The sequence below is a fragment of the Brachyhypopomus gauderio genome, chromosome 8, assembly GCF_052324685.1.
Source record: "Brachyhypopomus gauderio isolate BG-103 chromosome 8, BGAUD_0.2, whole genome shotgun sequence".
Classification (NCBI taxonomy): domain Eukaryota; kingdom Metazoa; phylum Chordata; class Actinopteri; order Gymnotiformes; family Hypopomidae; genus Brachyhypopomus; species Brachyhypopomus gauderio.
The window spans coordinates 16,315,679-16,342,915 of NC_135218.1; the positions used below are offsets into that span (position 1 = coordinate 16,315,679).

General features: G+C 47.3%; 1 protein-coding gene and 1 long non-coding RNA gene across 3 annotated transcripts; one reads left to right on the top strand and one right to left on the bottom strand.

The window, feature by feature from the left end:
- Window positions 1-458: 458 nt before the first annotated feature.
- On the bottom strand, window positions 459-14,888 carry pik3r3b (phosphoinositide-3-kinase, regulatory subunit 3b (gamma)). 2 transcript variants are annotated; one of them, XM_077014934.1, is made up of 10 exons: window positions 14,427-14,888; window positions 5,858-5,969; window positions 3,810-3,908; window positions 3,514-3,694; window positions 3,252-3,377; window positions 2,973-3,115; window positions 2,697-2,873; window positions 2,495-2,569; window positions 2,045-2,215; window positions 459-1,349 (listed from the first exon to the last, which is right to left on the bottom strand). In XM_077014934.1, exons 1-10 carry the CDS (start codon window positions 14,533-14,535, stop codon window positions 1,148-1,150), a joined length of 1,395 nt encoding a protein of 464 aa, XP_076871049.1. In that variant the 5' UTR covers window positions 14,536-14,888; the 3' UTR covers window positions 459-1,147. The 2 variants fall into 2 exon arrangements, with proteins under 2 accessions (XP_076871049.1, XP_076871050.1); XM_077014935.1 differs by lacking the exon at window positions 14,427-14,888 and adding an exon at window positions 10,658-10,837 and having other exon boundaries at window positions 460-1,349.
- On the top strand, window positions 13,897-26,144 carry LOC143521713 (uncharacterized). Its single transcript, XR_013132815.1, has 2 exons — window positions 13,897-14,156; window positions 25,627-26,144. It is a non-coding gene; the product is annotated as an uncharacterized LOC143521713 (long non-coding RNA).
- The last annotated feature ends 1,093 nt before the right edge of the window (window positions 26,145-27,237 follow it).

The following is a 27,237-nucleotide window of genomic DNA, read 5'->3' on the forward strand; positions in this document are numbered from 1 at the left end:
TGTGGTTAGCAAACAATTTATTAGCATAAGCATTAGCTTGCCTCTCACTGATTAAAAGAGATCAAGAGAATGAAGAAAAAAAATTAAATCAAGATGAGACTTCCTCCCTACACCAACTTTGGTCTCTGCACTGGACTGTAGCAACACCTTTACCGCTTGGAAAGCATAAAATAATAACAATAATAATAATAACAAAGAACAGATCCAGCAAGAAAACAAAACAAAACCCCAAACAAAACAAAAATGAACAGCTCTCCACTAAGGTTGATATAAAAGCAAGCTTTTCTTAAGACTACAACACATTTTCACTTGTGCCCTCTTCTGTCCCCAGTCCTGTACCATCCCATAATCCCCCACCCCTGTCCCCAGTCCTGTACCATCCCATAATCCCCCACCCCTGTCCCCAGTCCTGTACCATCCCATAATCCCCCACCCCTGTCCCCAGTCCTGTACCATCCCATAATCCCCCACCCCTGTCCTGTACCATCCCATCCCACAATCCCTCGTTCAGCAGCAGTCACTGTGAGAAACACTCTGAAAAGTGTCAGGCGTCCTTTTGCTACATAATTTTTGCTTTTTCACACACACACACACACACAAACACACACACTCACATACATACATCTGCGTGTACACACATGCGCACACAGAGAGAGAGAGAGAGATAGAGAGAGAGAGAAAGAGAGAGAGAAATGGAGAGATAAAAATACATATTTTCCTGCCTTGCATTTAGTAAATAGGGATGAAACAAAAAGGATCAAAAAAGCACAAATGACGAGATGTGAGAAAGAAAAATAAACTGTGAGGAAAAAAAAAAAAAAAAACCCCAAAAAGGTTGAAATGGAGCGTGTAAAAAGTCCCAGCTGGAGTTTAGGTAGCAGTGCGGGTCACCTGAAACTCACCTCGTCTGCTTCCTTCTGGTTGTTCTTTCACATTCACAAACATTTAAAACTTCCTTGTGCAAATCAAGCAGTCTTTAGAAAGAATGCCCTCCAAATTGTTCTAGTAAAAATATAGAACTCCAAGGTGGCTGACGTGTGTGTTGCAGCAAGTGTTAGTTTGTTGTTGTTGTTTTGTTTGTTTGTTTTTCGTGACGGTGTGTTTTTCCGTTGCTGTGTAGGTAGGTGTGTTTTGGGCAGGAGAGGCCTCATCTCCGTGGCCCCGAGGGCGTGTGTGCGTACACAGGGTAGGTCAGCCGCACGTTGAGCGCGTCGTTGTGCTGGACCAGCGAGGTGTGGTGGTAATGGAGCACGAGGTCTTTCAGAGTGCTGTACAGGTTGTAGGGTTCAGCAAAGCCAAAGCCACGCGGCGTGCTGTAGATCACACAGTGCTTCACCTCACCGTCGACGCTGGAGAGGAGAGAGAGAGGAGAGAGAGGGGAGAGAGAGAGAGGAGAGAGAGGGGAGAGAGAGAGGAGAGAGAGAGAGAGGAGAGAGAGAGAGAGGAGAGAGAGAGAGAGAGAGAGAGAGCACGATTGATCCCAGTGCTTAGCTCACTCAGGAAGACCAAGCGGAACGAGGACAGTAGCTCCAACAAACCACTGCACTCTATTCAGCCTCATCCTCTATAGACGACAGAGTTAACTCACTGGAACCGGCTTCAGCAGATCAATATATTGATTTATGATGCATCAATTAACCCGACTGTCTTTGTTCAATCTTAAAAAACCACCAGCAGACGAAAGAACTGCTACTCCTGTTACTTCAAAAGGCCCAAAAGGCATGTGGTATAAAAAGGTCCACTCTACAGAACCCAGTTGGGTCACCCCAGTTACCACACAGCACCTGCTGTAGCTCTGCTGGAGACTGGCATGGGTGGGGACATGGGTAGGGACATGGGTGGGGACATGGGTGGGGACATGGGTGGGGACATGGGTGGGGACATGGGTGGGGACATGGGTGGGGACATGGGTGGGGACATGGGTGGGGACATGGGTAGGGACATGGGTGGGGACATGGGTGGGGACATGGGTGGGGACATGGGTGGGGACATGGGTGGGGACATGGGTGGGGACATGGGTGGGGACATGCTAAAGACTACTTACACCACGGAGCAGGCGTAGCAGCCCTTCTTGCTGCTCTCCCGGATGAGGAAGGCTCCGTCTGGTTTGCCCACCAGTAGGTCCTCGGCCTGCGTGCGGTTCAGGTCCCCCACGAACCAGCTCTTCTCATCGTAGTGCGGCAGCTTCTCGTCCTCCTCGCTCACAAAGTAGGCGCTGCACCCGGGGAAAGGCCACGAGAACAGAGTCCACGTTACACTCCACACAGACTGGCTGACACGCACAGCACCCAGCACAAAACATACACACACTAACACACACACACACACACACACACATTAACACTAACACCACGTCAGCCAGCAGGACACAATGCAGAACTAGCAAAGCGCTTGTCTTTACTCAGTACTGACTACAGTAACGACGGTCAGCTAAAGGGGTGTAAGGAAGGAGGAAGAGGAGGAGGAGGAGGGGAAAACCCTCTCGTGAACTTACTCATCAGCATTCTCGTTTTTGATGCCCAGCCAGTCGTTGATTCGTTTCTGACGTACACCTTTGTGATTGAGCCAGCTGGCGGGACAGAAGGCAGAAGTGAGTGAGAGAGGAGCGACAGGAGGACACGCCCCCCCGTGACGCGTACGCCAGAACCAGGAGGACCCCCACCGTGCTGCCAACACCAGAACCAGGAGCCACTTACACAAGGTGCTGGTCCCTGATCTTCCTCAGCTGAATCAGGTCGGGCTTTAAGCTGTTCATCTTCTTGTCGGTCTCCCTGTTGTCCAGCGCTTGGGTTTTCAGGTCTTGCTCCAGGCGTATCTTGCTCTCGTGGATCTCACCCAGACGTGACTTGAGCTTCTCGTAGTTCATCATGATCCTGAAAGGGTAGAGGCAGGACTTTATCGGGACGCAGGGCCTGCGGGAGCACGGCCGGTGCTGGCGGAGCTGGCGGAGCCCTGCGGCGAGCGGAGCGTACCTTTCGATCTCTTTGTCGTTGCCCTCTCTGCGGAAGCGCTCGATGTACTCCTTACTGTAGCGCTCCTGCGTGTGACACTGCTCCTCGAAGATCTTGATGGTCTCGTTGAAAGCCTCGATCGCCGTGCGCTTCATCTGGATCTCCTGCAAGTCAAAGACAAATGGACGCGATCAATACTCACGCCCACCATCACGCGCCACCCCGTTGACACCTCACTAAGCCGAGGGCCTCGCTGGGGACCGGTCTTTAACCTGCTGGGTCGGGCAGTGCTGGGTTTACCTGTGACGTCTTTGTGTATTCCTCATAGAGTCGGTCATATTCTTTGCTCTTCTCCTGATACTGATTGTGATACTCCTGGAGTTTCTTCCCCACGGCGTCGATATTGTCTTCCTTTACCAGCTGATCCTGAGGAAGGGAGGAGTGGGCATTAATACCAGGAAGTGATGAGACAAAAAACAGCGTGCACAGTAACAAATAGTAGACTTTGCTTACAGAAGGGGAGTGTCATTTTATTGGTGTGGGGTGAGGGGAGGCGGTGTACCTGCTGGTAGCGGGAGACGGGGTACATGAGTTTCACGTCCAGCTTCGTGTTGTACTGGGCCAGAGACTCATGTCTGTAGTGGCTGATGAGGTCCACCACCGAGCTGAAGGTGAGAGGCTCTGAGAAACCGTACTTGCCGTCGCGGTGGTAGATCTTTATTAGCTTATTGTTGCCGCCTTTCCTAGGAGGACAAATTGACGTGCGTTAGGCGACGGATGTGAAGAGAGCCGTGTGGTTCAGGAGTGGTTTCCTCACGTAGAGGGCAGGAGAGGAAGCTTCAGGTCACGCGTTGTTACCTCAGAGTTAGCGTGTAGTCTCCCTGCATCTTAGTGGAGGCGTCCCGAACCAGGAAGGTCCCGTCTGGCATGTCTCGCAGTTTGTCATTTACTTCTTCCCTGCACAGTTAAAAAACAGGGAGGAGCCAGAGTGAGAAGAATGAGGAGGAGGTGCACAGGGCAGAACTTGCACAGACAAACAAACAGTTCCAGGTCAAAGGCCATCGTCTCCTGCCCTAAAGGCCTGGCCCTGCTCACTAGTCTCCCCACTCAGGGCAGAGGCACAGGCCTGTGTCCCGCCACTGCGCTGGGAGCGAGCGAGACGTCTCGGACTCATTTACCTTTTTACCCCCAGCCTCAGACGGCCCATGACGTCTCCTCGCTTAAGCAGACGTTGTAGGTGTAGCACATTGAAAGCATCAAGGCCGTGCCTGGTCTCCAACCCCCTCCAGTCTGTCCGAGACCCCCACCCTCCCCTCGTCTGGACCCGACGGGCACGGCTCGCCTTCGCCGGCCCGGTCGTGTCAGGACTCAGCTGACCGTGCTGTCTGCCCTCTCAGGAGTGGGTATATTTAGCCTGCTCTGGGCAGCTGAGGCAAAGATACCATTGCGTAACAGGGCTCCCATCTCGGCAGTGGGGAGGAAACTTTAGGCTCAGACCTCCTGTGGAAGCCATTTCCAGTCTGGAGCACAGGCTCCGGCTCTCAGACTCCTTCAGGTTTCCTGCTGCAGTGCATGAGGAATGGGTATGATGGGGGGGGGGGGGGGGGGGGGGGGGTTGCCCTACTTTAGAGGGTAATGCATTGTGAACAGGGCAGCCATCAAATAATTTGAGGAATCAGAGCATGAAGCACTACCCTGGGTAGACAGACAGGCTGTCTGTGATGAAGCAGATGATAACCTCTCTTTGAAACTGGGGATTCAGGGTTAGGGATTTCCATTTCACAGCTTAGAATCTTATTTTAATGTGTCTGAAAATCCCGAACAAATCAACATTCACTTCTGTGTAATAGGATTTTGGCTAAGCAAATTCAGACAGACACTGCCCGTCTAGAGCAAAAACGTTCAGGCTGCCAGAAATGTCCACAACTGAATGTCACATGGCAGTAGTAAGATCTGCATATCTACTGTGAGCAAAAATCAGAGCACTATTTAATGCCACAGCTGACAGGTTACTTCTGGTTTTACCTCTAAAACCATTTCACTGCCTGGAACGGCTAAGATTTCAGGTTAAACTGCAAGGGGGTGTACAGTGTTGTGGGGGGGGGGGGGGGGGGGGGGATGTCTACACGCTCAGATGTCTACACGACCCACCGTCTCACTGCACATGAGCTGCATATCCACGCAGACGACATTAAACGGGTTCAAAGGCGGTCAGTAAGCAGCACTCTAATCTTCTCAAACCTGAGAGCTTTATGGGCTCGCTTGGAAATGGCCTGGCCTGTTAGACATTTTAGAGGTTAGAGCTTCACTATCTTTTCTGACTAACCCCCAACACCACCACCAAACACACACACTCTCTCTCTCTCTCCCTCTCTCTCTCTCCCTCCCTCCCTCCCCCTTTTTTCTTTGTGCCGCTCCCCTCCTCCAAACTTTCGTGTTTAATCTATAGCCACAGCCAAGCAACCAGTGGGGTTGAGGCATGAAGGAAGCTTTACTAGCTCATAAAAAGAAAGAGAGAAATCATCCCTTCCAGTAACCACGGGTCTCTGATAAAATGTCTGCTACTCCCAGCGAGCAGGCCAGCAGTGGGTCGGTGGCGTGTGAGGAAGCAGGACAGACCAGCGTGTGTGGGAGGGTTAGGACCTCAGCGGGGCGGGTGACAAAGAGGGACGGGTGATGTTTCTCCTTCACGCAGAGAGATGCTTACGCCATGGAAACCTCCAGAGCCTTTCATCTCATCCACAAGGGATCTCACGAACGGACACGCACCCGTCACCTGATGCACTCCGCCCCACTGGCGGACTGAGCAATCATGCACTCTGCAGATAAAGTGTTCGTAGGTGGGGAACCGGGCCTGGAAACTGGTTTGGGCGGTGACTATGGGCGGTGCAAGAGGAGCGTCTTACCTGGATATGTCGCCCCAGTACCACTCCGCTTCCTGCAACGAGCTGCTGGCCACATCTTTCACACCGTTGCTGCTGATGGGGGTCATGGGTTTGGCCGGTTTGGGAGGAAGAGCTACAGGAGAGAAATTGAGACGAGCTTAGTGTCCAACACTGACAGGCATGAGCGGCCCCGGGGGGGGATCCTAAAACCCCTCTGTCCTTATCGAAGTCTCGTGTGTAACGCTGTGAGCTCCTCCTCCTTACAGGAGCAGACCTGATTGGATATCTCAGTCCAGCGTCTGTGGTTAATTAAGACAGGACATGTGCGCAAACACCGGCCCACAGGCACGTGCTGGTGCTGTGATCCAAATCTAAATTTGACACGGCACCGAGATTGAAACTTCAACTGCAAAAAAAAAATAAAAAAAACCATGGCTAGCCAGGCTATCCAATCTGCTTGCGTCCTGGCCCAGACACCAGGAATCTGTCAGTCCAGCAAAGAAACCACATGCCAAAACATTCTCCCTACACACACACACCCACACCCCCGCCCACAGAAAACGGCAAGCACCACTTTGAGTAACACACTAATGCCAATTCACAGCGAGTTAGCGTTTACACCCACACCGTGGATGTAGCCCGTCACTCGTACGTTTGATTTGTAGTGAATGAAGCCGCGTGGAAGTTCTTCAGCGCCGACGTGACTAAACGTGGCACCTCCTCTGTTTTGGCCCAAACACATTTTAGCAGCTGATTCAACAGAGTGCGGAAGGGCCAAGTTGCCGTTGTCCCTCCCCCGGTCCCGAGTGGAAGTCCAGCGGACTCTCCGTCACTGCCGCACGTCATCGTCCCACCGAACCACAGACGGCGATGTGGCAGAGCGGGTCGTGGGCTTTCTCCCGCGTTCGGGTCTCCTGCACTGCCTTTCCGCTGCCACACTCTCAGAGCCCGGAGTGATCCATCCAGCGCACGGGTAAATGAGGCGGCCACAAGACAGGGGGCTTAACGACATGCAAAGCAGAGGTGTACTGCTGATGGAGCAGCTCCGGCATGATTATCCAGAGCCAGAGGTGGTGTACGTCTGCCGGGGTGTAGCTCTCTGACTGAGGTTACTTTTAAGATAAAAAGCTGTTGGCTTATGGTGCTTGTGGTTAACAGGGTGTGGGTGTTTTATGTGTGCGAGACTAGGTTGAAGTGTGTGTGTGTGTGTGTGTGTGTGTGTGTGTGTGTGTGTGTGTGTGTGTGTGTGTGTGTGTGTGTGTGTGTGTGTGTGCAGTGGCTTTGGCAATCCAGCAATGCCTGGCCAGGTGCAGCTGGCAGGGAAGAGTTACTGGCTCTGATGAGGGAAAGAGAAGAGAAAGCCGTAACTGCCCAGCGAACAGAGGCTGCAGTGTTTGCCCAGCCTTTGGGCCAAGCCAAACTAAACTTCCCCTGACCCAGTCTAAAGGCTGGGCCCGAGTGCCTGACACACGGCACCGCATGCCCGGGCCTTCAGTGGAAAGGCCTTCTTAAGGAGAGTTGCTCCAGCAGGCTTTTAAGTGAAACCAAAGACCCCTGCCATTTCCACCGGGACTCTGCGAAAACTTTAAATGCCATACACTTGTATGAAAAGATGATATGAATTTTTGAGTTTATGCTGACATAACCCCATTCCCTTTCTCTCTCTCTCTCTCTCTCTCTCTCTCTCTCTCTCTCTCTCTCTGTCTCTCTCTCTCTGTCTCTCTCTCTCTGTCTCTCTCTCTCTGTCTCTGTCTCACAACACACACGCACACGAGCTGCGGAAAGTCTTTGTGAGGGTGTCTACATACTGGCAGCGATGGTTGTTATGAGTTAAAACAAGACGGTTATGGGAGAAAAGGTGAGGGTGGTAAAAGATATCAGCACATTCTTGATCATTCTAGAAGCTTCCGGGCTCTTCTGGTCCAGGGATAGCTCCTTGAAATGCCAGGACAAGCTCTGGCCAGAGCAGAACATACTGAGCCCTGAGGGTCACAAAAATAAAACCAGACAGGGACACGCACAGCTCAGTGAGGCCAGAGGATGATTCATCCCTGCCTGCGTAGTCTGTAATGTCCCATTTCATAGTGTCAGCCTAATTTAACAAACACATAATGACAAAATTAGCTCACATTAACGTGTAAGAAAAATAGCCAACTATGTTCCATAATGTTGAGGGGGGGGGAAAAAGTACATTTCAAAGGTTGGGTAAAAACTGAGCATGCAAAATGTTCCCTTTCTGTGTTGCTATGTAAACGACTTCACAACTCATTCTTCAAGTATGGCGCTTTTCAGCGGGAGGGCAACGTGGCTATGAATGGCTTTCTTTGAGGGCATGATTAATTAAAAGCAGCGCTGGAGTTTTTTTGGACGGACAGTGTGCGAGTGTGGGGCGAGTTAGCCAGGGCTCCGGGGTGGGCCTTACTGCTGCGGCCAAGAGGCTACACCTCAGCCCGGTGGGGTGAGCGCCGAGCACCACTCACAGACGAGCTCGCTTGACGGGCGCGTCCCGTAGCCAATCCCAGGTCCCGCAGGTGCGCACGCTCACACAAACCCCTACCTTTCAGCTCGGCGGAGGAGATGGAGGCAGGAAGCCAGGGAGGAAAAGGCACATTTAGTCCTTTGAGAGGGCCAGTGAGAAACAGAGCGTGAGCTGGAGAGGGAGTGCCCCCCGCCCCTATAGGGAAACATGGCCCGGCTGTGCCCTTTCCTGCTGTCAGACCTCTGGAGGTGCTCACCTGGTCAGGGCCCATTTACAGCAACGCACCTTCTGAAGCCTTTTATACAGGACTTAATGCATGCCTGTCTTCTGCATCTGAGCTGGTATAATAACGATCGGATCAATTATCCACTGAAGGAGGTCCATGTGACTCTAGACACTAATCCAGAGCACTGACACTCAGGACAGAGACATGCTTCACATGGCAGGTATGAAAACACAGGCAAGTGTGTATCCACACTTCAGTTCCACTCTTCAGATTTTACTTATGTATAGAACATATACACATGTGGTCACGTGCGCGCGCGCACACACAGTTTCATTATTCATATATTACCAGTGAATGTAATGCATACACATATGGGCTATATGGTCTTGCTCTCTCTCGCTCCGTCTCTCCCACTCACTCTCCCTCTCTCTCCAACACACACACACCATGGCTGATGCATTTCGTTTCGTCACAAAGCCCCATTCAGGGCTACAGTAGCAGGCAGGAGGCTTCCACGAGAAAGGGAAATGCCTCTGTGGGCTGCGCACGCACACACACACACACACACACACACACACACACACACACACACACACACACACACACACACACACAGAAGCCAAAAGGCAGGTGCACCAGCAGAGCTGAAAGCTCACATTCCTGCCCAACAGTTTTCCATGGTCAGCTCTTTCTGTAAGTGTGACCAACTCTGCCCCTCACCCCAACACACACACACACACACACACACAATTACCTTTATGTTATTTGAGACTAACTGTAAAGAGGTCAAAAAACAATGATAAAATGAGAACATGGGGGATGTGATTCACTTTGGTGAACGTGCCTTATTGGGTTCATTTCTCTGCTAGTCCCAACTACACAATAGTCTGAGCCACACAATAGAATGCACACACAACAAAGCTTCCTAACAGTGCCACTGTGTTTACTACCCATTACACAGTGCACTGAAATCATCAACACCAACTTAATACACGGTATTTCTTCGACAAAGACAGACATACAACAGGCTGGAAACAAATGCATTATAATTTTTACTTTTCAACTGCAAAACCTGAAGCCACCAACAAGGTCAAAGCGAAACGAGTCCGAAGGGTGTGTGTGTGTATGTGTGTGTGTGTGTGTGTGTGACTGCACGAGGGTGGAGGACAGAGCGGAGAAGGCAGGGCTGCAAACAAAGAAACGTGCGCACCTCGGGGTGAACTCCGCCCCCACTCACAGCTCCGCCCCCACTCACAGCACAGCCCGTAACCGCTCGGCACCGTCTGCACTCGGCCCAGAAAGGCAGAGCGGTAACACCAGCTCTGTCCAAATCAATACTTTCTACTGCAAGGTTGCGAATTAGTGAGAAAGAAAACAAACAAACAAAAAAATAACCCCAAAAACAAACAAACTCTCAATAGCATGGAAAGTTGACAGAGCCACAGGTAGAGTTCAGGGGCGCTGGGCTGGAGAGGTGGTGGGGGTCCCCAGCCGGGGCAGGCAGGAGGCTTTGTGTGGAGCGCGTGAAGCAGGAGGGGTATTAGCATGAGAAAGGGCGTGTGGCGAGAAGGTTGGCGGTGGCGTGGAGGCGAGCGTGGGCCGTTACCTCCCCCACAGACAGGGGGAGTACGCTACACGCCACCTGCCTGCCCCACACAGCTGGCCAGGGAGGCTCCCAAACACGCGGCACACGCGGTAATCCAGGCAGAGCCCAGGCAGCTCCGCACGCTTCGGGTAGCAGCCCGTGCCTTCACTTCCCCGCTGCGTGACAAGTCGTTCTTCACTAGTAATCCACTTGCGAAATTAATAACGAAGACGATGAAATTACGCAGACGGCAGAAAAGCAACGCGGCGTGCTGGGAGTGAAATGCAGGGAGCGTGACAATGCCAACACACACGTGAAGCATGTGCCACTCCACGCTGCATCAGGGCTGTTTCCAACGCACAAAAGCACAAACGCACACAAACTGACACCAATCATCATTACCCCCCCCCCCCCCCCCAACCTACTCAGTCCATTACGAACAGACAAATGAGCAACGTGTATAGAGGAATGAGACAGACAATGACAGCTGGGAGAATGAGAAGAGAAGGAGTGAGACGCTAGCGAGCTTACCTTCCTCCACCGCTCCCTCCTTCAGCTGCATGGAGACAGAGTGCACTCAGCTGTCTGTGACACGAGTCCTCCCTTTCTCACCCCCCCAAACTCCCTCCCCTCTCTCTCTCTCGCTCACTCAAGCTCCCTCTCTTTCTCTCTTTCCACCTTCAGCCTCCGTTCTGCCTCTCCGACTGAAGCCAGAGGGAAAATCCCTGCTCCTAAATTCAGACGCTGCTGCCTTAACAAACCCTCTGAATGGAGACGTGGGCAGCAGCCAATGGGAGAGCGAGTGGGGAGGAGGACAACACCATACGAGATGGAGAGAAAGAGAGAAAGAGAGAGAGCTCAGGGGAACAGGGAGGGAGAAGGGGGGTTGCTCCTCCCAGAGAGAAAAAAATACACGAACATGGACACACACACACACACACACACACACACACACACACACACACTACTAAATATGCCTTAAGCAACTTTGAGACCCTTGTTTTAAGTAGCCCAAGTGGAAACTCCAGAAAAAAACAATCCCAGAGGGCTTCTACCCCCCCCCCCCCAAATGAAATCAACAAACACAAAATGCACACTGAAACAACGCTGACTTTTTTTGTTTGTTTGTTTATTTTACTGGTGTCCGACTGTCCCTGTTATACTGGCATGTAAAGGAAGGCAACTAGAATGTAAGCTAAATGGATTCATGTGTGTTGGGCTGGTTTGCCAAACCTACCATGTGTTCAGCGTGAGCCCATAACCCAGCAATGCAGCTAGAGGCAGAGAGAAATTAAAGAAATAGTCAAGAATCAAGGGATACCAAATATATTCCCTCGTATCGTGCTGAGCTCAGGGGCAACAACTGACAAAGGAACGTAGTCCCTCCAGTGCGCGCACACGCACGCGCACACACACACACACACACACACACACACACACACACACACACACAGAGGGGAAAAATCAGCTACTGCATTAAGACCGACACAAACCCACAAAGCTCAGATTGAGGGGCAGGGGAAGAACCAGTGGTTTTCCATTCAGTGGGACCTCTACACTGCGGTCCACTCCTGTCCCCTCTGACCATAAAGAGCACCACCCACTCTCAGTGACATGTTCACTGTGGAAATTGCCCACTGGCTTTAAACCAAAGGACAGTTTCCCCTGGGGGGGGGGGGGGGTTGGGGAAGGTTTGGGGGTTCCTTACCACCTGTGCTTATTGTGCATTGTAATGGAACAAAGCACCTATCTCTGACTGGCAAGTGTGCACATATAGTTCTGGGTGGCCCTTGAGCCTTTAACGTTTTAGTTGCACTGTAATAAATATTCTAATGAACATCTGCACCACAAGTCTCTTCCCGCACCACTCCCTCTCTGATCCTCTATGGCCAGAGGACTCTTACACCTAGTGTCCACGACTGTCCGCATCTGATCCCCGCACACCCCCAAAAGACGGCGTCACAGAGACTGGCCAGAGAAACAGACAGCCATTAAAACAATAAAGTGGCTTTTACGGCGGAATTACATTCGCTGGGCTTTGTGCGATGGAAGGAGATGAGAGGCACATTAAGACAGAAAGTGAACCAGTTCTCAGTTGCACAGGGGAGATAAGATGAACGCACAGACTGATCACGCAGAGCCGTGCTCCTTCATCACTGCAGTGGCACAGTGGAAGGACTACATAGCCCATAATTCCACCCCCTGCTTCGCCTGTCCCGCCAGCCCAAGACAACCTGCCAGTGCCCAACAGGACAACCTCAGTGTCCTACAAAAATGAGCGGCTTGGAAAAAGTGTAATTCAGCCTCTCGTTTCAAAGAGGGCCGATATAATGTAATTAACTCTTTGTAAGCTTTTTGCCTATTGAGTGGCGTGTTTCATGTTAAAGCACAGCTTTACTGGGACTCTCTGCAGAGGCATTTAGCGTAAAATGTCTCAGCAGTTGTTGCAATCGGATGATCACGGAAAATTGTTTTTAAAATCTTAAACGTGACCGAGAAGACAATGCCCTGTAATTACATAACTTGCGTCTATGCTGTATTTCACATCACTACTGTTGTAGAGGTTTTTGGTTGGTTTTGGATAATCGTGGCAAAGACCTCAGGCAATGTTGACATAAAATTCCAGGTCATACTTTCTGAAATTCAAGTCAACCACTGGCTCTTTTCACATTTTCTGCCTGTACAGAGTCATCTGAGCCTTTATTGCGGGAATCATGCCATCAAGAATTAACGGCCTGGATTAATGAGCCATTGTCAACCATGCCTGTGGCTCTTGAATAGGGTCCAGTCTCAAGTCTATGACATCATTGTGAATGGCTATAAAATGGTGTCAAAGTCATGCTTAATAAATTACAGAGGGCTAGCACAGCATTTGAAATAGAAGAAAGCACACAAACAACAGTGTAACACACAAATAACACAACAGTGAGTTGAGGAACTTTTCTTAGAAAGGTTATAGAAAGTTCTGGTGGCATTGGCTTATTTAAAGTGGACTGGACTCATCTAGAGGAACCAGTCTTAAGAGGACTGGCTATATAAAGGGTGTATTTGCTTAGATTCTGGTGAATGAAAGCCAGACCATCATCCATTCTAGTGAATTCCCTCCAATGGCAACTGGTCTCGTAGCTTCAGTTCACCAAGGTTACAAATACCACTCAAGCAAACACTAACCTCTGACAAGATGATACTAATACGTGTACTAATAGCCATATGCTTTCAATCAATTATTTAGTATACCTAAATTGTGTTCACAATAAAGAATGAATCTCTCTCAAAGCACTAACAGGCACCAGAAAGCTTGATCCAATGTATTGTATCGCAGGCTATTCAAACGTAGCTGGATACCTTCCCCCAACCCTACCAAACTATTCACCATTTTATCACAGAAGATCTCAAATCACGACAAACAGCTTAGTACAACCGAGCCCTAAAATATTAAGACTAAAATAATTTAATTCGGTTTTCACAAGTGTTTAGCCCACTCACTTCACCGTCCAGGATTTCATGCAAATCAACGTTGCTGTACTTCCACTTATCGTCTCAACTAAACCTATTGTAGTCGTCTCTTTGAATCTCACAATGCAAAGACACAGATTTAGTCCTGATATTAGAGATTTAGTAGTTTATAACAGTCTCCCACCCACCCATGGCGTTACACAGCGACAAATGTCCATTTTTAGACAGAAACACAGGCAGACAAACCGGCTATTGAGGGCGAGCTAACCGGGCTGACACACACACACACACACACACATACACACTGGCGTCATTGTCGCCCAAAGCGACCAGTCTTAGTACATTTATTAAACGTACTGTTGAACAAATGCAGCATTACGACGTGACCCGAGTCACGGGAAGCATAAAGACACGTCAAATGAAAGAAGAAGGAGAGGAAGAGAGGGAGAGGAAGAAGAGAGGATGGCCATGTTAGTACGCAGTCTGCAGGCGGGTTTGAGGAGAGCCTTCCCCCCCGAGAAGCTGCGACCTGCTTTGATGTGGCGCACAAGAAGGCTACACGCGTAGCTACCAGGTAAGAAGGGAGAGGAAAAGTTAGAGAGAGATATAATAAATAAAAGCCCATATGATATAAACAAACAAACAAACAAACAGAAAACAGGTAGAGTCTAAGCTATTCTGTTGGGTCTAAGCTGTGGTTCTGTGCTGCAAGCCAAAGACTTTTTCCTTCAGGACTGTGAAGGTGGGCTTTTCTGATGAAATATGAGGAGTTAAAGCATGTTGCAGGTCAGTGGGTGAGTGGTTTAGTGAGTGGTTTAGTCAGTGGTCTGGGTGTCAGTAATACCTGGTGGCTGGTCCATCTCAATGTAAAAGATCAACTCTGTGGAATAGGGCATCACCACATCCCTCCAATCGTCATCTTCTTTCTCCGTATTCCAAACTGTATTGTACATTGTCTGAGTCCAGTGATAAATGACACGTCTCTCTCTCCAATTTTTATATATATAAAAAAACCCCAAAACAAACAAAAAGATCTTAAAGCACGACAATAAAAGAAGACAGGAACACTACACTCGTCTGGCTGTGCTAGCCAGCTACCTCGACTTGATGCACGAGCTCGGTTTTCAAATCTCCGATCTGAAAGCCCGCTTCAGAATATCTGGACGTCCTTACATTTCTTTAAGCACCAGGCTTCACGGCTCTAGCTAACTTCTTACAAATTACAAAAAAAAATCATCAACTGACAGAACAGAAAGTAGATACCAGCTCTACTGTCCACTCCGTCCTATCAAGACGAAACGGTAGTCTTCATTTCAAGTGGTGTCGGCAGACAACCTTTCACTTCACGAGGAATCAACCATTCTTTAAAATATAGAGGGGGGGGGTGACTTAATCCGAGAGACTCGTGCAGGGCGCATGTACTGCCTTCACAAGAGTTTTAGTTAGCAAAAGCAGATCTGGTAATGATTGTTGACGTCGAAATTTACATGGCATTCGCTGCCTTTATTTTCTGTTAAAGTTATAGCACAGTGGTCCTAAATCCACAAGTGACATCATGTTTTAACACCCCTTTCTGATGCACTTGGTGGTATCGCCTCAGCCCCGAACGACTTGCCATGCTTAGAGGTTGTTCAACGCGCAGACTCCAGGTTTGGCAGCCAATGAGAGCGCGACGCTACTCAAACCCTGTTGCCAAAGTAGGAGTTCGCGTCTTTGAATTTCCTTTTTTTCCCCCAGCCGCGTGTTTCTCAGGAGCCAATGAACATGCAAGAAAAACGGAAGTCAAAATCCCATTGGTCTACCAGTTACTAAGAGATACAAAAGAGGAAGGGGAAAACAGTTGTAGGGAGGAAAAGATGAAGACTAAATGAAGCTTTTACAGAGGCATCCTCTTTAAGAAAAATACGTAGACAGTATAATAAAGATGACACGATAAGTGTGCAAATCCTTTTACTACCGTTAAAGATATGTGAGTCGAAGCGGAAATCTCAAATAAAATAACACCATATGAACTCTATCCAATATAATCCATCAATAACAATATTCATAATACATGACATAAACTTATGAAAATAATCAGGAATTCTGACCAATTTTCATTTTTCTAGATTTATTAAAAGCACTAGACAAAAATGTCTTCATCGTGCAAACTATAATTATTGAATGCACATTTCATAAAAAATAGTATTACATTCCATTAACTGCACTCTAAATTTTTTTATTTTGCATTCTAAATATAATGCATTCAAATACCTGCCTTTACAGAATGCTGAGCATGGACACCAGTCTGTCTCTGTGTCTGGTCATTTTTTTTTTTGATCAGTCAAATCCACACATATCATGGACAAGAGTGATGTCTCCACTCCCTGGGCAGAACCAGATGCAAACAATAGGAGCATCATCTACTTAATACAGACACAGGGGACCTTCCATATGGCTTGTGCCTGCCACAGGCTCTTATGGTCAAGTGTGTCAAACATGCATAATTGTCACTGCCTGCCTGTGTCCAGTGTTGACAGATGGATCCAAAACAATAACAAGGAACTCACCCTGGTAATCCACCAGAAAACAAAATGATCGTGATCACATGTTAACCGTCATCAACAAATGTATACAGTGTAGTCTGAACCAATTTCCATATTGCATTTTTAATTACAAACTTTCAATGCAAGGCTTATAATCAGAATACTGAATACTGCATTACAATCAGGTTTCATGTTGGGGAGTAAATTAACATCCTGGGGATCAACCGTGTGGTTTGCTGTTGTCACACTGAATCCATTCCCATATGCACAGGAGACCCTGAGGATCTGTTGGTTAGGTAATTGGTCACAGTGGCCTTGGACACCAGCCACATCCAAGTGGACCTCTGATGTGTCGGTGTGTATCTAAAAGCTGTGAGCTATGGTTATCAAGAATGTACTATGACATGCATCCTCAAAATAGAGCAATGGATTGTATTTACTGCAGCTACAAAGTATCTGTTATATGTCTGCTACTAAATATTTGCTAATAGTTAACAACTGTGAAATCCAACAATACCAGATTTCTTGGAAATCACCCAATTTTGTAAGCAAAGTATCCCTCTGCAGTTCTAGGAAAATATCTTTTTAATATCACAAAAATCCATGACAGCTACTGAAGCATCAAGAACATGGCAACAAGAAAGAACAAGATTTTGAAACCGTTTGTTTTTTTCCTTTTTTGCCCTGCATGTTGAGGGGATTATGAAATTTTATTACTTGAATATTGCGCTAACAAATAACGGCATGATTGGTGTGTCAAAACACCAGGACTGACCGGTGAAGAGAGCATTTACAGTGTTGGTTTCATTTGTTTTTTTTTTATATAATGATCCAGTAAGTCACCTTGGCCTGAAAGCTATCTTTGTGGCATAGCCATGTTGCTGCCTGTTCTTTTTCCTGAGTTTGATTCCCTTTTCAAAGATGGGCTCCTACATTCCTTCTTCAACAGAGTCAGTGTCTACCTCACTGTTGCTTTTACTAGCTGTATTTTCTCACTCCACACTACACCGTTTGATAATCTGCCTGGCTACAACAACAAGCTGAACAATGCCTTACCCACAGAAAAAGGACCACAGAAGGATATTTGGGGGAAATCGGAAAGTTACAGTTTTGCCTTGTCAGTTGGAAGACAGAGTGAAAGATGTTTTGGTAGCTGTAGCAAAACAGCCTGTTTGCTGGGAGACGAGTTTATGTCAGCTGTTCCTGAGTGGATTATGTAGATTATGCTGTAGCCCTAGGCTTTGTCATACTTCTCTGTGACCTTAGCAACTCTGGTGGAATGTACACTTTTAGTGTCGACGTGAACATGCCGTTTGATAGCCCCATGCTAAACATAGACATAAGTGGAATATCAAAGATGCACACAACCTTGGTTGTTGTGTAACCGCTGCTATCTCTTATGCATAATTCATAAAGTTTCTGAAGTCTAAAAGAGGTAATGCCATTGCTCTCAAACGGTTGAGGGAAATTGGTTTCACTCCATTGTAAATTACACAGGGTGAGAGAGATCGCCTTTTCACTTTTTTGCTGAGTTCATCAGAGCCAGGCTGCTCTCTCCGTCTCTAGCTCTCCCACTCTCCCTCTCTCTTTGGAAATGTGATATTAGAAAGTGCCTGGCTAAGCCATACACCACGTCTCTCCAGGTCTCGGCGTCCGCGTTATTCTTCACTGGGCTGCCTGCACCTGAGGGTATCTGGAGAGGCATGAACTAGCTCTAATGCTACAGGGTTAGCTCTGCTACAGTATGCTCCATACGATAACATTCAAGAATAATCCCAGTCCCAGTAATCCCAATCAAAGCCTTCTTCTTCTGTTTCTGAGGCTGTGGTTGCTTGAGTTTAATAAAACCTAGTTTACTAACATATAAATAAATAAAAGTAGGCTATATAAATAAATGTTATGTGCTAATGTTTTAGCCTGGAAATAAATCTTTTACCATTGACTTATTATATTTTTCAAATGAATAATTATGAGGTAATGAACATCAGAATAGTACAGAGAACAGTATCTGACAAAATATACTGCAAACAAGACAGACATTACAGATCCTGCTAAGTTCTTCAGATATACTTTCAGCATGACTTGCGATCAGCAGGTATTTCTACCACTGATCTCCACTAATGGGCTCTTGCAGCTGCGCTTGGCACTAGGAGTCATGTGTTACGGATAACGTACGCTCCGGTTCGAGTTTAAACGATTAGGCGTACTGTCTGGAAATTTCTCGCCCGTAAAATCTCCATGTTTGCGAGCATGCACCACAGCTGGGAGAGGAGAACAGGAGAATATGTAGAGAAGCATGACTGGGCTCAGGGCATGTGTTACAGAGCTGCCTGACATCAATGTGTTAATGACTCTGTGTAAGTGAGGGGTGGAGAGATTCCCCCCCCCACCTCTGTGAGCACACAGACTCCCTCTCTTCCCCTCTCTCTGTCTCTCTCTCGCTCCTTCTATCTCTCCGTCTCTCTCTCTCTCTATCCCTCTCTGTAGGGTAGCATGCACTCTCTAGTCCTGTGCTCAGAGATGGCTGGGTAGGTGATGTCATCCTGCAATGTGAGCGTCCTTGTTGGACTGATGCAATACTCTGGTGACACTCAGTAACAAGCTGGTAGCATCCACCTACCCTCCTCTATATAGTGCATTCTCATTCCTTCTCTCTCTCTCCCTCACCCTCTCTCTCTCTTTTCGTCGGTGTTTTGAAGTTCTTATCTGATTTTCTTCCACCCCTTTTCTTCTACTTTTGTGTCTTTCTGTCTCCCCCGCACCCATCCCTCCTCCACACTCACACCCCTCCGCTCTCTCTCTCTCTCCCTCTCTCTGCACAGCCCTCTGGTTGTCATGGCACCGGGCACCATGGCTCAGCATTCTGCAGCTTGCCAGATAAAGGACAGAGTCTTTAACCCTTTCCTGCCCAATCCACAGCAGACTAAATGACTCAGACAGATAGTGTATCAGGCTAGATCCACACTCCCTTCTCACATTTACAGCCACCAGAGCTGATTAGGCAGGTATTGACACTACTGTACAAGTACCATATCAGACATAAGATAAGATAGGGGCTGTTAACCAAACAGCAACATCTTAGGACTGTTATGTAGATTGAAGTGGCTCTGGTCTTCTGTTCTACTTTAACAGTCTAGGGAGACCTGCTATACTCCACAGCTATTTCTATGTTCTGGTCTGAGATAAGTGACTGAACAGGGTTTGCAAGCTCATGTCCTGAGTGTATTACTTTCCTGAGAGTGAATACTGCCAGATGCTGCCATTACTATAAGAGGATATTCTAGGCAGGGCCTTACGAATAGATTAAATAATAGCACTCTGCAAAAAAAAATAGAGGCTGACTTGATATGTCATATCTTCATGGCCTGCAGTAGAACAGTAGTTATTCTGTGTTACATTTTAAATGCATGAATGTGTGTGCATGTTCAAAAGAGACAGAAAGAGACAAAAAGAAAGACAGAACAGAGCATGTGCAAAGGTGGGGGTGGAGGGGGGGGGGGTGGAGAGTGACGTCAGAATCACATGTTGCCTGTGTTCCAGAATCAGAGACAGGAGCAATGCTCAGCTGAAAGGAGTCGTCTATTCAGTTGCCTGACTCAAACGGTCACGCAGACACGATGATGTGCCCTTTGCTCCTTCTAGTTAGCACGCTTCGACATGGCGCACTCTGTGACTGCCGACTCTGACAAAGTACGCTTTTACACAAGAGCAAACCTACAAACCAGCACGCAGTTACCGAGGCTCTTATGGACAACGGAGGTTGTATGGCAGTGTGGAGTAAACCCTACCATAATATAACCCTCTTTTACAAGGGGGGTGGGGGGTGGAGAGAGCTACACCTGCTGCATTGCTAGTCCCATTTGGAGGACGTTCAAATTCGCTGCTACCCCATCTCTGGGAGTGTCAGGCTCTCTGGAATTAGGGGCAGTGGAGGTGTGAGTGAGATTACACGGGTGTAATTGTATGAAAGAGTGGGAGATAGAGGGGCTTTTAGCAGATAGTTTGTTCACCCCAGCATGACACCTCAAAGGAGATCACACAATTATCAGACGAAATGAATAACTCACAAAAGGTCCACAAACTTCCTTCTGTGGAGGAACTGCTGCAGGACCCAGTCACCATCTTACGGGCCCTTAGGCAGGACTTAGTGCTCCGATGGTTGGAGGTGACACATTAACATATAAATCAATGGTTGACTTGTACTGTACCAGGTCAAAGCAGATATTAATATTTATAGTAACGCTCGGTTTATGTCGGGTATATGTCAATGGTTTATTCATTTAAACAGCACTCAGAAAGCTTTCGCATGTTTCTGCTGACAGCTTTGTACAGTTCTCTCTGGTGCCCTTCAGGAAGAACTGGGATGGCCTGGGGAATGGCGGGAGGTGTAAAGCGTCAATAGAATTAGTACAAATTACAAAGCAAGCGTAGCTCTTTTAATCATTGGCCATAACGTGTCCGAAGCCAAGATACACCCCCCAGCCCCCCCCGGCACCCCCCGCTGGTAAACTGCACGGGACTTCAAAGGGGCCGGACACACATCTGCTTTGGCCAGTCTAGCCCACAGCCCACAGGGGTCAATCACGGAGAACAAAGCACACAGCGAACCGGCCTGTGCGATTGGACCGCCGTGCGTCATGGACATGGCTGCTGTTTCCCCGAGCAACACTGAGACACGAAGCAGGGCTCCAGCAGGGCACGCCTTTATGTGGGCGGTCCTTAACACCACCCTCTGCTCTGTCCACCAGTAAGAAGGTGCCGTTCCAGCTGCCTCCCGTCACAGGCTGCTCACTGGCCATTTAATGTGCAGATTAGCAGTGTAAAGGTTTACACTACTTTAGGAATGTAGTCCGACTACATTCCTTTAGTTGAAATGGAAAATGTCTTTTTCATTTTGCGGTACATGTTGAATATGATATCCTTTTAATATTATGACAGGTCATTCTTAGAACTACATATTGCAAGCCATTCCCTTGCTTAAATGCAGAATCTGCATACTACATCTGCAACTGTAATTGGTGTATTACGGTTTGTCTTAAAAAACGCAATACTTAAACATTACCTAAAAAAGAATTGTCAAATTGCAAACATGATGCCCAGCTGGAAGACTGGAAACTGTTGCTTGCTTTTTTAGTCTTGGAGATCATTTTTAAAACACTTTTAGTTTTAAAGGTTTTTTAAAACAAAAAGTAAAAAAAAAAAAAAAAAACTTGGCTTAACTAAGAGCACCTACAAAGGTCCCAGATTAGTTTTCTCTTAGTTTTAAGAGTATGAATAGAGAGAAAAGCCCGGCGGTCCTGTTCATCACGTAGCAACACTGACATCCTGAATCAGGTTCCACACTGTTGCAGAGTAGCGGGTCAGTGATGTGCTCTCCCTCCAGAAACCTGAGCCAGAAGCTATTGACAGTGTCCCAGCTGAGGCGGCCGCGGCCTGCAGGGGGGATTGAGGTTGTGTGCAGGCTCACTCATTCAGAGCAATGAGAGCTCAAACAGACAATGTGTAACAACTGCGCTGTTCAGGAGTCGTGAAAGGGCCAGGTGGATAAACGTAGATTCCTGGATATCCATAGTGTCATGTTTGTCTCTCTCTCTCTCTCTCTTTCTCTCTCTCTCTCTCTCTCACACACACACACACACACACACACACACACACACATTACAATCGAGAAATGGTGTCCACTTGAAGGGTATGCACATTTAGACATCTTTAAAACTCACATAGCGGATTAAATGCATGTTCATTATTTTATTATTATTTTTATTGGGCTCCATGAATAACATGAGAAGAAAGTGGCAAAACTGCAATGGGTTTGTGAACTCTGCAACAGAACAGTCAAGGACCATATGATGTGCATAAAACATTGTCTGCAAGTGGCCTGTTAGGGCCCTGAATCAAGGTCTCTGCCAAACAGTGATCAAGAGGAAATTACAGTTGTACAAATGAGAGGATGTCATTTAAGTCAGCGGTTCCTAGAGCCAGCTGCCTCTGTTTTCCAAGCATGCTGCCGTTATGCACTGTGCCCCAGACCTGGCTCAGCGCCCATAGCACTTGGAAAACAGAAAAAGAAACATAAGAAATGCTATGACCAAAGTAACTGAAGAACTTACTAGAATCACATGGCAAATATGGCAGGCCAGATGAACTACACAGCAAGCAAAAGATGGGAAAATCCTAATCTTAAAGAGCCATGTCAAAGATTAAAGATCAATGATCAACTTGAATACAAAAAGCTCAGGACAGGAATGAAAAACTTTTGGCCTAAAGGTTTCCAATGCATAATATTAGTAGTTTAGTTGAAAACAAACATATTGTTTTTCAAAGGTTCACTGACAAAAGACCACGAGCTAAAATGGAGTGAGGAAGAGTAATGTAGGTGGAGTGAGGAAGAGTGATGTAGGTGGAGTGAGGAAGAGTGATGTAGGTGGAGTGAGGAAGAGTGATGTAGGTGGAGTGAGGAAGAGTGATGTAGGAGGAGTGAGGAAGAGTGATGTAGGTGGAGTGAGGAAGAGTGATGTAGGTGGAGTGAGGAAGAGTGATGTAGGTGGAGTGAGGAAGAGTGATGTAGGAGGGTGCTAGGGGAATATCAGTGAAGAGGATCAACCCTTCCAACAGATCATGGCACATGGGATAAACACAGGCAAACCTCCCTCCCTCTCTCCCTCCCTCCCTCTCTCTCTCTCTCTCTCTCTCTCTCTCTCTCTCTCTCTCTCTCTCTTGAGATCCTCGCAGTACTCTGGCCCAGAGCAGGGAAAGAAGGGGTTAACACCAGGACACTGAAGAAAATGGCTAATTGAACACTGGAATATTGTTCTGACATGCAAGGGGCTGAGATAAAAAGGAATCAGCAAAAAAAGTTATGCTGCCCTGGACAGGAGGCTCATCTAAGAGCAGCTATGGCTCACTACAGACCCTCCACGTCTGCCAGTGTATTCACACCTCACTGCATTCATACACATGTCTGCATGTTAAATAGAAAGAAGTCCTGACTAGCTTCTGTGCCTTTTGAAAAAAATGCACATGTATTCAACATAAGTAAAATTATTTATTTGTAATGTACCAACGTATTCATATGATATTGCTAATTATCTCATACTTTTTAATTTATGTAAATTAATAAAAAGCAGGTCAAACATATATTTTTAAGTTCAGGTATGGTAGTAAATTGAACTTTTTGCCAGTCACTGGTCTGCTCTTATATTAGAAGAACTGAGTGACGAAAATATCTGCTGGTCTAACCAGATGGACTAACAGCTCAAACACATGATGGTAGTGACAGTCTCACACTTGAGGAAGGCAAGACTGTGATCTAGTTGATCTAGTTGGGATCTTAGTGAGGATGAAAAAAGAAGACCAGACAAAAAAAAATAGAAAGACCTACTTATGTAAAGGACTGCAGGCCCAACCCACCGGTCCCACAAAGGACAGACACGGATGCATGCCCAAACCGAGACAAGGCTGATTTGCATACGCAGTGGTGCGCCTGACCAATCAGAGCAGCTGTGGCACTGGACACCACACTTGCTTCCAAGCCAGCCATGGGAAAAGCAAACTGAATCAGATGTGGTGAATTGGCCTTATGCAGCTGGCCTAATGTGGGCATATCATGAGCAACGTGATGGCAAACAGGACGTCCTGGCTTCAGTCTCCTAATGCTTCTGTCTTATAGGAGATTTGATTAACGAAGAACCTTAAAGTACAACTTTCCCCATAAAAAGTCTTTTTGGATTGAAAGGTCAAGACTATAAAGACACAAGTTTGTTCCAGGAAAAGACACAGTCTGTTCCACTGGGGTCCCAGTAGGCTTTTAGGTCCAAATGGGTTTTAGTCACAGTTGGATTTTAGCCCCAGCAGGGTTGTTTGCGTTTTTATAATGATATATAGCTTCCAGGTTGAAATAGCTATAGACATATCATACCTGAAAGATACCTCACATTTGATTCAAATGCAAGTTGCTGTATGAATGTGTATGTATTCTGACAAGCTAAATCCTCATGGCTGTCCTGTCTCTGTGGAGGGTTACGGAGGAGTGCGTCTAAGGCGATGACATCACCTCAGAGCATGACAACTGACACCAGCACTCGCATTGACCCACCGCCATCTCGTCTTTGTTAACCGAGCGGCCAATCATTAGAGCGCATCGTCAATTATTCAGGGTGCTGCCAAGTCACTTCTTCTGTCTGATGAAGATGAATGGTCAGAGCTATGGGGAGAGAGAGAGAGAGAGAGAGAGAGAGAGAGAGAGAGAGAGAGAGAGAGAGAGAGAGAGAAGAGAGAGAGACAGACAGAGAGAGGCAGAGAGAGAGACATACACAGAGAGAGAGGCAGAGAGAGAGAAATAGAGAGAGAAAGAGAGAGGCAGAGAGAGAGAGACATACACAGAGAGAGAGGCAGAGAGAGAGAAAGAGAGAGAGGCAGAGAGAGAGAGAGAGAGAGAGAGAGAGAGAGAGAGAGAGAGAGAGAGTACTTCAGGGCTGCAGGGACCACATGTCGATCTCTACAGAGATAAAATGAGCTAATGCTTTTTTAGCATGGCCTGTGTGATTAGAGAGGCCTGAAGTCATTCAGGCAGGATGATGTACACATGCAGTCTATTTAAGCTGGAACAAAAAAGCCTGGTTCACATGAATTGTAATGGTAATAATGTAAATTGTTACATTAGCCTCATTTTCTCACATGTTTGGGTTTTTGGGCTGAGCTTATAGTCGCAGCTTATAAGCATAATTACACCTTCCTGTTCCCTGATGCTCAGTACCTAACAGCTGCTCCTGACGGGATCCTCCCCATTTCACAGGCTCAGCTGGGGGAATGTGTTTTAGCACACCAAAGACCAGCCTGGCTGCCTTTCACAGGGTGTTAGTCTCTAGCACCTGAGAGGCAGGCGGGGCTATATCCAAGCAGGCCGAGCCCACTGACCATCACCGCAACAGCCTGAACCAATCACAGCTCACACTACTGCATACCCTGCTGGACACCAGGGCCATACACTGCAGTGGGTATCAGAATATGGAAACAGAAGTTGGGATGGAGTAAATGAAGGAAGGAATGAGGTAAGGAGGGAGTGAAGTAGAGAGGGAGAGATGGAATGTAACAGGAAGTGAAAGAGGGAATAAGGGAGGAAGTGAAGGAAGGAAATGGAGTATGACGGGAGCTAACGGAGTAAAGGATTAAACAAGGAAACGAGGTTGGAATGGAGTGAATAAGGGAATGAGGTAGGAAGGAAGTGAGCAAGGGAATGAAGTAAGTAGCTAAAGAGCGATGGTGAGAGAGAAAGGGAATATCAGAGGTAGTGTGAAGGGAAGTGAGGTTGGAAGGTAGGGAGGGAGTGTAGGGAGGTAGTGTAGGGAGGTAGTGTAGGGAGGTAGTGAAGGTGTGTTAGCAGCTGTATGGTGCAGAATATGCCTGGGTGCTCCTGCCTGTAGACTTGGCTGCCTCTAACAGGATTAATGTGGGACAATCTGTGTGAATTCATCTGGTTTCATGGAGAGCCAAGCTGATACCCCCCTGTGTCTCCTGCAGGTGCCTGGCCTGCTGTGGGGCCCTCACGCTACCTTACTCTGCCAATGACTGACGAGTGACCAGCAGCCTTCAAACCTGCCTGACGGGCACCAAGGATTCAGGGGACAGGGCCATATATACTGAATGAACCTGTGAAGCTTTTCCGTCATTTTGCCTCTTTGGTTCTGTCCTATTGTAATGTACGTTTTAGGGACCCTCTTTTGTGCACACGTTGCTTCTCTCATGAGCATGCACGGGCACACGTGAGAACAGATAAGTGCAGTCACGCCTCGCCCTGGGGGTTGCACGTGTGCTGAGAGTTCATCCGATGGTGTCATCATCAGCCTGGGGGCTCAGATCAACTAGCAGCTGCTGCATACTGGACCCCTACTCGCTCTCACTCTCTCTCTCTCTCTCTCTCTCTCTCTCTCTCTCTCTCTCTCTCTCTCTCTCACATACACATACACACACACTCACACACATACTCTACTGATGCTGAATAAAACACCTCCCAGTCAGTATAAGTCTGACTTGAATCATCTACTGAAATCTGTCCTGCAATGCATCTCTTACCCACAAGCCCCAAACAGTCAACACAAAACATCACACACACACGTCAGAAACATGGTATGAAGTACATTAACAAGAAGAACAAAACACTTGACAGAGGACTCGACTATTCCTTTGTGTATGTGTGAGTGTGTGTGTGTGTGTGTGTGTGTCCACCTCTATAACGCACCCAGCGTTAGGTAAGATGTGAAATTACTCTGGAAGCCCAAGACTGCAGGACACATACAGACACACATTTACTTTATGTTAATCAGACTCAAACACAATCCTCTTTAGTGCCATCAAGAACACGCATTTAAATGATGGCACTCTTTTCACAATGGGACTACTGAAAAAGTGAGTGATTAACTGGCTAATTGAGTGTGATCGGGACACCATCGGTGCATAAATGCAGAAGAGAAGAAAGCGATTAATATGAGCTGTGATGGGGGAGAGGGCAGCAAGTTGTGTGCGTGTGGGCCGCTGGCATTCACGCTGACGCCTGATAGATTGCAGCGTCAACACACGAATCCGACTCGAGTCGCTGACTTTTAAAGCAAACACATGAAAATCACATCGCCTGAAAACAAACAGGTGTGGCACTAACCCCAAACTGGATTTGTGTACAGAATGCAGAGTGATAACACGCACTGTATTTTTAATGTGACGGCCAATTATGACATTTCTGCACATTACACTGCTAGAGTTTCGAAATATTCTGCAACCTAATTAAAACCCAAGACTGCTTTTACACCCAGTATGCCAACTGGTTTAAATATTATCCTGCACAATCAGAAGTTGTAATTATGCATAAAATATACACATTTTCCCATGCATTTTACTATGTGTAATGAATTAAATTACTTGTCAGTTCTTGTGAATATACACAGAGATGCTTTGGGTCCTGAATGAGAATTATTAGCTGAAGTCAATAAACAAGTGGAACCTCCCCCCCCACACATCAAACAGTGAAATAAAATACCACTGTTGGTGGAATAAAACACCACATTCAGTCACGGCATGTGAGATTTTTACTGTTGAATAGTGCGGTCTCCGTGTGTGTGTGTGTGTGTGTGTGTGTGT

Bases quoted from the DNA above. Each gene is read 5' to 3' on its own strand.
- pik3r3b (XM_077014934.1), bottom strand. From the start codon at position 14,535: ATGTACAATACAGTTTGGAATACGGAGAAAGAAGATGACGATTGGAGG. The intron at 5,970-14,426 runs GTATTACTGACA...TCTCTCCTGTAG, and splicing joins TGAGATGGACCAGCCACCAG to CTCTTCCTCCCAAACCGGCC. The intron at 3,116-3,251 runs GTAAACCCAGCA...TTTGACTTGCAG, and splicing joins AATACACAAAGACGTCACAG to GAGATCCAGATGAAGCGCAC.